Consider the following 11,948-nt stretch of genomic DNA (forward strand, 5'->3'; position numbering starts at 1 on the left):
AGGGAAATATTATTAATCAAAACGGAGGATGAGGCAGAATTAATGTGAACAGACATAAGCAGCACATATTTATGTATTATTCCTCATTTAAAAATTGAAGCCCCCATTCTTCAAATACGTCTAGGCATAGTGTTTACTTAGTGTGAGTAACCCCAATCGAAATCCATGGGACCATTCACATTAGTAACTGCTACACCCTGATAGTAAGTACTGGTAGGATTTAGCCCATTAGTAGAAACAATGCAACAGCACATTTATGCTTTTAAATGCTTTTAAAATAATCAGATATTCAAACAAAGATAACTTAGCTTAGATTAAGTGAATGTATAGTACTTGGATACTTTACAATATTTTGAATACCGTTAGGATACCTGTTAGGATACTGTTTCTTACCTTAACAGGAGAACGTGTCATCATTTCCCCAGACCCTCGAGGAAATATCCGGGCTTGTGCAATCATTTCCAGCACACTGGTTTTTCCTGCACTCTGATCTCCAACCACTACAACCTTAAATGAAAGTATTATGTATTAAATGAAAGTCACTGGCTTTTCATAATTAAGGCAGTTTCTTCAGTAGGACAGCTTAGTTAAACAATACACTGTAGCAACCAATTGAGAACATATATTAGAACTGGTTACTTTGATTAGTTTTGACAACAAATAATGAATTCCTTAATAGATAAACAACTGATTTTATTCATGCAAAAGTTTTTCCACTTGGGCCATTTAAAACTAGAGATAGGGCAAAGTAACAGTGTCTGGATCTGGATCAGGCTTTGTCTATGGTTCAAGGCCAGTTCGGGGTTTAGTTCAACGGTGATGAAGCCACATGATCTGTTCCCACAAGATTTTGGTCACATATGAATTGGAAAGTTAGCCTTTTTCAATCTGGATCTGAATTAGTACCAAACTGCAGTGGGATGTATGGATGCAGAAATTCAAAACCAAAAACTCAAAACCAAAACCAGCACCCAGCATTCAAAAGGGTTCATATTCAAGGCTGCAGGTTGACAAATCATTTAAAAGTGAAATGGACAAAACATTCAGAACTACACTATAGGGAAAAGTCCTGCATTATCAGGCAAATGGACTAACTCTAATTTTTATCATTCTGGGATATATGAAGGTCTTTAGATTAAATATCTAGGCTGTTTTTTCTGCGTGTAAGATTAAAATCACCCCTAACTCTTAATCTGGGGTCTGCAAACCAAAACACGTACAACTTTTTCATGCATGGTATACTATATTACTCACTCCAGGAAGTAACATTTTCACTTAAAGTTACATAACCCTTTAAGACTTCACCGACTTACCCGAGGTAGATGATCTTGGGTATTATAGCTGGCATCATAGTCAGACAGAATGTCTAGAACTTCAGAGTACATATCAATCAAAGATTTCTAAAAAGAATTGAAATACAGGAGTGAAAACTAAACTGGTTAAAAGAGCTAAGACCAAGTGCCAACAGTTTTCATCTTGAGGTCCTATAAGAGAAGATTATTGTGTGCTTACATTCTCATCAAGGTTTGAGCCTTAAACATTCAGTGCCGCAGCACAGACCACTTCCATTTTAGCTAAAGTATTAACTACAATAACTGGCAGCAGAAGTAGTCTGTTATCCTGTGCAGAAGGATTTCTAGCTTATTGAAACAATGGGGTGCATATACACGTCATGCCCAATTTTACAGACAGCACAGCCGAGTACTTAGGTTTGGCAGATTCTGAAACAGTGTAGTAAAGTGGCTGAATGATGGATTTCCCATATAAGAGATCTAGGTTCAATTTCTAGCTTGTAGAGAGGATTTGCTCGATCACCAGAGTTGCAAATCCAATAACTAATAACCTCAGTCAGTACAAGTGTGACAAACTCATTATCTCCTGGTTCCAAGGAGGAAGATCCGTTTTGTCTGTGCCTCATTTGGAAGTACTCTACATGAGGGAGACTGAAAAGAGGTGGTGCACGCACAGTTTTGATAGAATGCTCAGAGCTTGAGACAGCAAGTGAAGAACAAACTATACTTTGCAAAACACTTGAAAATAGTGATTTTTTTTTTCAACAACTCTTTATTTTGTTAAATCTGCATGGATTTATATGGGGCCATCAAACTACCTCTCTGCCAAGTCTCAAAGTCCCGTTTCAAACCATGGAGGTGCTAGAGAACTGTATACAAACAGCTAGAAGAATATTTTTATAATTAAATTACAATAATGTAGATTTTAGTTACATAATGCTGCACAAACCACAAATCCAACTTTTTAATTTATGTAATCTTCAAGATAGACTTAGTAACTTCAGATCTTGTTATACACATGTAATTACATACAGTTAAAGCACAGTTAGAAATGAGGTTCATTGAAATTGCTTACCCAGTATCCTTAAGTGTAAAGTCCACTCATCAATAGCTAAAAACATTAAGATGCATTTATGATGCTAAAAGACCAATTGCTAAATAAGTATTAATGAAGCACTGTAGCGCTCATGAACTAATTCTGGTCTCACACTTCTGAGGGACTACCATGTAACTATATGATACAGTACCTTTAGATTCCTTTGATGAATGCCCTTGTCATCTTTCTGCAACACCAGCTTTCTTAGTTCTTTGTTTTCCTTCTCTAAGCGCTCAAGAATTCGTTGATATTTCAGCTACAAAACAGTAGCACAAATAGAAAACAGTGTGCACAGATTAGTAAACTTTTCCCTATCTAAGAATTTTATTATATGGAAAAAAACCTCACTCTCCGAACAAGTCCTTCTAAACCACAGAAAATATTTAACCACTGAAAGCTTGTTAAAATCCTACATAACCAAGTGAAAACTATTCAAAAATGACAGATTGAAGAACCAACTTGACTATACCTTTATCGTGAATGAAATGAAAATTTTTAAACAACCAGAAAAACACCTGAAATACATCAAAAGTCAGAGATAGGAGAGAACAAAGAGAGACCTTATTAAAAATGTCCTTTCATTTGATATTCCATTCTTAGTTAATCTAGATATAGAGGATGTAGTAAGAGCCTAAACCAGAAGTTATCAAACTATGGTCCATGAAGGATTTCATGGTGAGGGAAGTAGGGACAGGAATATCATTCACTGATATTTCCTCTACAAATTGTGTACACTTTACAAAAATGCTTTAGACCAGTGGTTTTCAACCTTTTTTCATTTGCAGACCCCTAAAAAATTTCAAATAGAGGTGCAGACTCCTTTGCAAATATCAGACACAGTCTGCAGATCCCTAGGGTCCGTGGACCACAGGTTGAAAACCACTGTTCTATGGTAACGACAACCTTTAACAGACCCCTTAGACACAGTCCATGGACCACTGCATCTGCAGACCACAGGTTGAAAACCACTGCTTTGGACAGTATATTTTTCAGCTATCACAAGCAAAAGGTACCTCCAGCATCAGACTATTTTAGAACTATGGGACTAAGCCAAAATGTTCAAACTTGGAACATCTAAATTCATATTTAAACACCTAAAATGAGCAACCTGAATTTCATAGGTGCTGGGCACCCACAATTCCCATAGATGTCACTAATATATCAGTGGAAGCTGTGGGTGCTCACCATTACCAAGAAAAAGATCCTTATATTCAGTGTCTACATGTGGATTTAGAAGCCTGCTTTAGGTCCATAATTGAACATTGTGGCCCCACTGCCCATCACAGTTTCTAGAACAACTGTTCCAATTCACTCCAGGCTGACATGAAAGGCAGACTATTTTAAATTGGTACAGCTCAAGGGGGAAAAAGTTTTAGAAGTTGTAAAGTGTCAGGTGTTTGAGCTTTTTTCAAGCCTTTATAGTTTAAAAAAAAAATTAAAAAGGGCTGGTCATCTGAAAAAGGTGGAAAATTGAAGCGCTCTGCCAGTAGTTGTCAGCATGGCTCAAGGTTGTAAGATAGTTTCCTGAGCACTTCTATTGGCTTCAGATTGCTAAAGTCTATCGATAAATGGACAAAAATATCCCAAGGAAAACATTCTGTAACTTTGCCATTAGCAGCTGTTCACACTGCAAAGATATCACAACACCTCTTATAAAAATGGCTTTAAATGGGAGGGAAATGGTTACTGATTGGTGTAAACCTGTCTGGTAAGAGAACCACATATTCTAATTGTGCCTATGCCAACAATGCAACTCTTCTTCTGGAAGAAATGGAAACACCGGTTCTTGTGAATTCTACTGTGACTATAAACAGACTAGCATACCACCTTCTGTGGTTTTTAATATTACAGAACTTTCTCTTGTTCCACACTCAGATCCCTGGTGCTTGACTGTCTAATGCATTTTAAGAGCTTTGTGTCTCTCCTAGAAATGTGATTTCATGGATTAAGAGATTAAAATGTCATCTTTTTATGTATAATCCCATTTCCTTTCTATAACAAAAGTATGCCAGCTAAGCAAACACTAAAAAATCAAGACAAATCAACAAAGCTCTAAAATAAAAGAAGGTAAATCTAACACATTGTCCAATTCAGGATAGAGTATCAATTGTAGTGTAGAAGCATCTGATCCAGGCATAATCTTTAAAAAATTCCTTCAATTTCTGCAAGATGTCATATTTGAGGTGCATTTTTGTTCAGTCAATTTGAGTTTTGCACATATGGTCCTCTGAATTTTGGTTCCTTGTTACCTGGACTACGTACCTGAGTGTGCAGAAGTTCTTCTTGAAGCTGATCAATCTTCTCTTTGTCAGAGACCTACAACATTAAGAAACATAATCATGGTCATTGCTTGGTTATACAAGACATATGTTTAGTTTATCCTCAGTGTGCAACTGAATCCCAAACCAGAAGCTTTATTAAACATAAAATAACTGATTAAGCATGCATTTCCAGTCAAATCGAGTTCTTAAATCAAATCATCATTTGGCATTTAAAGTGGCTAAAGGTTCCGCCAAAAGCAGAAACATTCTATAAAATGAAGTCTAAATCTTTGTGCAAGCCAGTAGAAAAATTAACACCTTCAGGACCAGATACTGAGAAATCAGGCTTAATGATCAATAAAATTCAGTAGCTTCCTCAGAGAATTTCTCCCCCACCAAGGGATTGATAAAGTCAGGTGGCCGAATTGTCTGGGCCTAAATATTTATTTGTTTAATTAGTACGCCACTTTGAAGATGCAAACACAAACTTGTATCGATTTGGTTCAACACCACTCCCCGCTAGGTATGCCAATACATAAAATCTTTCTAAACTATCAGCATCCTCTAGATTGTGCAGTGCATTCTTGCCAGGTGTTTATATTTAAGATTTATAAATGCCAGAGGTTAGGGATCACATTCTTTGTGTCTTGTACACAACTGAGCCAAATTATGTAGCCAAATTCTAAAAGGAACACTGTACTCTGCAAAAATATTAAGTATATTTTACTATTCCATTATTTTAATTTGTCAGTATGCAATCTTGATGGGATGCTTTACATTAGCATACACAGTCACTCAGACAGTATTAAAATGTGGGAAACAATGTAGAAGAGTGATCATAATGTAAAATTTTTCAGTGACCGGTGAATTCAAGTGTGATCTCACTATAGTTGTGCAAACATGAAGGGACTTTTAGTCAAATCCTTTCAAAAATGAATTTGTAAAATAAAGTAGATCTAAAAAAGAAAGTGAAAACAGATGGAACTTTCAATCTGTTTCTTCAGAAATGTAATTAAGGTCACAAGTTCAATAATGAAATACCAAACATAGGAATCATGCAAGTATTTGAAAACTAAGATGAAGCGTAAAGGACAATTAAGAAGGAACGATTAATGAAAAGATGAAGTAATAATACCAATATAAAGAAATTCAACTCAACTTTAAAATGAAGTCACTCTAAATATTTGCAATTCAAACAAATTAGCTTGAAGTGAAAGGAGAATATCAACTTAATGCATGGATAACATGTCATTTATAGGACACAAACCAATGCAGTCACTCTTTAATTTCATAGTAACTGTTGGCAGCTTGACAGTTCCCAGTTCTTCATGGCAATTGGCTTATTGGAGCTTCTTAATCTATAAGATACACATGCCCATGTATTTACTTTGCAATAGGCAATGCCAAATTACAATCCTCTCTATATCCAATTATTTTCTTATTCATTAGCTGATCCTTGAAGATAAAGTGCTGGAAGCAGGCCACCTTCTGTTTCCACCAGTGGACCAACAGCACAGAAACATGAAGGCAACAGACACTAAGAAGAGTTCAGCACAGAGAAGGTGGCTTGATGCCTTTAGCAATATACAGTATGTCTAAACAAACAGAGATATATCTACCCACCCACACACCCAAATAGAAAGTACAGCAGGCATATAATGGGAGAGACCAGGATAAGAAGGACAGAAAACAGTGAAGGAAGAAAAGAGGAAAACACAAAAAAAGGAATACAGAAAATGTTTCTGGGCAATGCAGCCATCCAAAAAACAGCTATGTCCCTCCTCTCAAAAGCATTTAAGAAAGCTTTTTCTGGAGGTTTGATAAATTTTTAATGAAATAGTGAAGGGGATTATACTAGTCATTGTTATGGCCGCCTTTCATTTTGTTCACTATAAATATACCGCTGATATCTAGACAAATATTCAATATTCTCCCCCCAAAATGGTTACTGAAAATGCCCGAGGAATTTTAGGAAAAACAAACAATGCTTTTTTGGAATCCTAAGAATGCTCTCAGAGTGGGTCACAACTCTCCTTTCTCCACCTAAGCCATTTTACACTTCAGGAGTAGATGGGCAGATAATGCACTAATCTCTCTTCTCAGTAGTCACGGGTTGATATTTGCTGTCAGTCACAAAGGAGTGAATTGTGATAACCTTATTCTAGTTCCTAGAAAGCAGCCCTCTAACGATGTGCCACAATATACGGCAGGGAAATACGCAGCATTGAGACACTTCTAGCAGTAACGTACAGACTATGTCAGAACTAAGGACATGTGTACACTACAGCCCTAAATCAACCCACATTAGGTCGACTTACAGCCACCACAGTAATTACTGCAGGGGCGGATGTCCACACTACGCTCCTTCTGTCAGTGGTGCGTGTCCTCACAAGGAGTGAGTCCAACCAACTGAAAAGGGGCAGTGGGGGAGGCTGAGAGTCAAGGCTCTCAGCTCCCAGCTGGGCACACAGCTGCTCCTCTCTGCCCCGCCCCGGGCTTCTCACCTCCCTGCAGCCAGGCTCTAGCGACCTGGCTTTCTTGACAAGGCAGTCAACAGCTGATGTAAGTAACACAGCATCTACACAAACACTGCATCACCCTAACCACACCGACATAAGCTCTGTGCGTCTTGTGGAGGTGGAGTCATGATGTTGGTGTAGCAGGACACTTACACTGATGGGACAAGGCTGTAGTGTGTACATTGATATAATTAGGTCAACATAAGCTGCCTTAGGTGGACCTAACTGTGTAGTATAGACAAAGCCTAATGTGCACCAGCAGAACACTATAGTGAAATCTGCAGTCCCATTGATTTCCCACTGAATCTGTGTGTCCTATTCATTTCAATGGAACTATTCATGTGCTTTAAGCTAAGTGTTTCATTTATTTTGCGTTTTTATGCCTGGCTGTAGTTAGCACCTTCATATTTTTCACTTAGAATATTTCATTCACAACAATATTCCCAAGCATTTCTACATTGGTCATAATTAAGGCTGTGAGTTTGTCATGGAGGTAACAGATTCCTTGACTTTCTGTGACCTCCATGACTTGCAGTGGCCGATGCGCCTGGCAAAGGGGCAACTCAGGCAGCCCTTGCGGCAGTCTCGGGCCCCCGCGCCCCCTCAACCTCCCAGTAGCAAGAGTTTCAGTGTCTGAGGGGGCAGAGAATTGGGGCATGGGATAGGGTGAGATGGGCTCTGGGTGGCGCTATCTCAGAGGCTCCCCAGAAGCAGCGACATCCCCCTCGCTCAGCTCCTAGGTGGAGGCGTGGCCAGGAAGCTCTGTCTGTTGCCTCTGCCCAGAGCGCTGTCTTTGCAGCTCCCACTGGCTGGGAGGCAGCCAATGGAAGGTACAGGGGCGGTGCCAGCAGGCAGAGACAGCATGCAGAGCTGTCTGGCCACGCCTCCGCCTAGCAGCTGAGTGAGGGGGATGTCGCCACTTCTGGGGAGCTCCCCAGGTAGGCGTCGCCCAGAGCCCACCTCACCCCAGCCCATGCCCTAATCCCCTGCCCCCTCCCACACCCAAACTCTGCTGCTGGGGCTCGGGGGCGGGAGGGAGCCAGGTAGGGAGCCTGTCAGCTCTGCCAACATGCCCCCTTCTACCCCCCCGCAGCAGGGCCGCCAGGCAGCTCCCCCCACCCCCACGTTTTAGTCACCGGTATTTTTAGTAAAAGTCACAGACAGATCACAGGCCATGAATTTATTTATTTTTTTTTTTTTTACTGCCCATGACCTATCTGTGACTTTTACTAAAAATACCCATGACTAAAATGTAGCCTTAGTCATAACTGCAGTATTTTCCAGCAAATTACAGAGTAATAACATGGTCACCCATGCCTGATAATAATTGACATGATGAAAGAAACTGTCAACTTTTTAACAAAACATACAAATCCATTTATTACTTGTTTTAGTTCTTATTTCAAATGCTGTGCGGATACATTTTTTTGTCAATCCAATTCATCCAAAAAACCATAAATGACAAAAAAAAAAAAAGAAAAAGAAAAACAACATAGGCCAGATAGGGACCAAGTCCTGGCACTTCTGAAAATCCCAGGAGGCACCTATTGGCATCTTTAGGTACCTACATACCTTAAAAATCTGTGTGATTGTCACAAGTTTGACATGATATCACAAAACTGTCCCAAACCACGAACATCTCATAGTTAAACATTAAGAGCTATAACAATTCCCAGTGGCATCACTGAAAACGTCAATGCACAGAGAGATGCAGCCATATGAGTTCTTGCTATGCAACAAACCCTTCAGCTAAATATAATACAGTATTTGCCAAGTGGGCAATAAAAGTCTACAGGGAAAGAATTACAAGTGTATAAGGGCATTAAAAAAATGAGTTATCAGGTGCCCTTTTAGTAATATTTTCATAAATTTCCATCTAAAATAGACAATCTATATTATACAAACATTTTAGACTGTAGATTAAATCCCAAATTAAGATGAAAATCTGGGAAATTTAGATTCTGCAGTTTAATTATTTTTATGACTGAGGAGAATCTGTATCACATGGTGCATGCAAGTCCCTCTGCTGCTTGGTTTGTTCATTACACATTCTGACAACGTCAATGAGATACTAAAGGAAAGGAACAGGAATACTCAGGCTTAGAGGAATGGAAATGAAAATCATATTTTCAAGTAGACAGGTAACACATCAGCTTGCAAAAGAAAAGTGAGGTAAATTTAGCCATGGCATAAGTGGCAGCAACTTGGCTGACTTCAACGGGAGTTGCACCTGTTTCTGCCAAGACAGAGCTTGGCCCAATGACTGAATCTTTACATTACATCCTCATTTTAAGGTGTGTACAGCAAGTGTTCTGTTTACCTGGCCATTCAATTTGTTTCACAACAAATGGGTTCGTTGCAGCAAAATAAAACTCATCATCATTCCTCGCCACTGGCATGCATCAAAGCACACAAAACTGCACATCTAAATGTTACAATCGGCTTTGATATTTCTACAAGGAACGTGATGCTCAAGCATTCTGGACATAAATTTAGGACTTTCCCTTACAGGATTGTAAGTTATTTACTGAGATAGACATCAAATCTTTTCTGCAATTCCAAGGCCATGGAATTAGTTGCAAAAGAGCAATAATGATGGGGAATTCTCTGTAGAAATAGATTAATCCTGAAAAAATAAACTCTTTGCTAGTTACTCAAAAAATGAAGCCGAAGTTTAAATACCAAGTACTGTATCCCCTTTCCAGCAACGGTTTTAAGTTTTCATATATCCAACACTACACAAATAGGCACTCTTCTTAAAAAGGCTTTAGAAAAAAGTGGGGATTACTCCGTAATGTTCTTGCTTTCTATTTCAGAATGTAGACCCTTCAGCACAGTCAAATTAACACCCTGCGCTCAAGACAAAAAAACTACCTAGCTCTGCCTTAAACACAGACTTTGCATGCTACCTGACAAAGGAATTGAAGGAGTCACTCTTATTATGCAAAGGAATCAGTAAACAAACAGGCAGATTTAGTCAGCTAAAGGTATCCCTAGTCTTTTACCAGCAACATTGCTCTGGTTGCGAAGTGGGAAGGACTGTGTAACCTACTATTGGACAAATTCTTCTCGGAGTAGTCAGACTCCAGTGCATTACACTTCCAGCATCTTTATTATGTATCATGTTGTTTTGTTGAAGGCAGGACTTGTCAGTTTTCTCTAAACCCCCAAGGTATACTACCTAAATGAGCTAAAAAATGAAACATGAAGAAACGTACCTCTCCCCCTCACTACTCATCTTTCCCATAGTTGTACGAGGAGGAGGAGGAAGGGTAGTTCTTGAGCTGCAACGTGGCAAGGAAAGTTCGCTTAACATTTAACAGTAGCTTGACAAAGGATGCTGGAGACAGACTGGAGTACTTACATTTAAAATGCAACCTCTTAAGATTTTCAACGCCTTCAAGCCCTTTGGTGAAAACCAACACATGGCTACATACAACATTATGTACAGAACTTTATTTCAAGTCTTCTCCATCTCTCTCTCTCATACAACCTCAGATGCAGAGAGTGTCAAAGGTATGTATCCAGCGGTTAATTCCAAAGCTATGGAATTGTGAAAAGTCAGAATGAACTGTAGGTTCTGTGTACATGGGAACTACAGATAACTTGTGTTTTCACAGTCACAAAAGTGGTACAGAATTATACTGGCTACAAAAATTAGCCCTGAAGTACCCTAGACTACTAAAATTATCCCAATCTAGAAAGCAATATGTCAGCAACGTGCTAATGCTAAAAATTCAACTCTAGCACCAAGTAAAGTAATGGATAGATGACCAACAGAATAGCTACACCAAATCAGCTTGGACTGTGATTTACGATGGAAGCTCAGCAAGAGAAAGCTACTGAGATACATTTACTAGGTTTCATAGAATCATAGAACTAGAAGGGACTTCGAGAGGTCCTCTAGTCCAGTCCTCTGCACTCATAGCAGGACTGTATTATCTCGACCATTCCTGACAGGTGTTTGTCTATATATTGTTTATATTTACGAATATCAGATTTTGCCCGGGCATTAGCCATCAGACACTGGTAACCCGCTAATGCTCACTATTGTGTTATTACTAATTTTGTCATGGGCTATCTTTATCATTGCAATTATATTGGGGAGTTTAATGTTTATGGTTTTATCCTAATACGATGTTACAGGTTGTTTTAGATAGAATTATCACCCCACTGAGAATAAACTGAACTAGGATATGTCTGAGATATACTTTATAAATACTGCATCTGATGTCAGAATTGGGAAGCTAAATCAGCATCTACTCAGTTTAAGGCTGACTAGGATTCTTTGTCCTCCCTAAATCCAATTTCTAGAAATACTGTATATTAATCTGAAATACAGGTCAATTTAGAAGTAAACAAAGGTTTCAGAAACTGAAGTTAAATTACTTATAAGACTGTCCCCAGCATATTCAGTCATTTAATGGCCCCCAGTTAGAGTGACAGGAAGCAGAACCAGTTTAACACCAAGTGCTCTTGCAAAAAGATTTTTGTAATAATTATTTGGGCCTGTGATCAGATTAAAATTAGCTTCTTCTACATCAAATGAAGGAGGCTGAAGTGTTTGGTTAATATGAATATAGTACATAGTGCCCTTTGAACCATCACCTTTCGCTTCTGCTGGGAAGAGCCCGTGTTATATTGGCCAGCAGCTCTGCGTGCTTCCTCTTCATGCTGTTGGATTTGCTGTTGTAATAGAATGAGTTCACCAAGCAGGCCCTGCCACGAGTTTACAACAAGGAGAAGGAAGGGAAAAATTGGGGGTGGGAGGAAAACAATG

At 39.0% G+C, this 11,948-nt stretch overlaps 1 protein-coding gene across 7 annotated transcripts in view; it reads right to left on the reverse strand.

Annotated features, from left to right (window-relative positions):
* Window positions 1-11,948, reverse strand: part of OPA1 (OPA1 mitochondrial dynamin like GTPase) — an 85,439-nt gene that overhangs the window by 57,211 nt on the left and 16,280 nt on the right. For 5 of the 7 annotated variants that reach the window (XM_073359012.2, XM_073359008.2, XM_073359009.2 and 2 more), the window contains 5 exons: window positions 11,777-11,887; window positions 4,651-4,704; window positions 2,540-2,644; window positions 1,314-1,400; window positions 394-507 (listed from right to left, as the gene is read on the reverse strand). In XM_073359012.2, the coding sequence (XP_073215113.2) occupies window positions 394-507; window positions 1,314-1,400; window positions 2,540-2,644; window positions 4,651-4,704; window positions 11,777-11,887 (471 nt within the window). The remainder of the gene's footprint in view (window positions 1-393; window positions 508-1,313; window positions 1,401-2,539; window positions 2,645-4,650; window positions 4,705-11,776; window positions 11,888-11,948) is intronic. The other 2 variants (XM_073359010.2, XM_073359013.2) reach the window with 1 other exon arrangement.

This window comes from Lepidochelys kempii, chromosome 9 (assembly GCF_965140285.1).
Source record: "Lepidochelys kempii isolate rLepKem1 chromosome 9, rLepKem1.hap1, whole genome shotgun sequence".
NCBI lineage: Eukaryota > Metazoa > Chordata > Testudines > Cheloniidae > Lepidochelys > Lepidochelys kempii.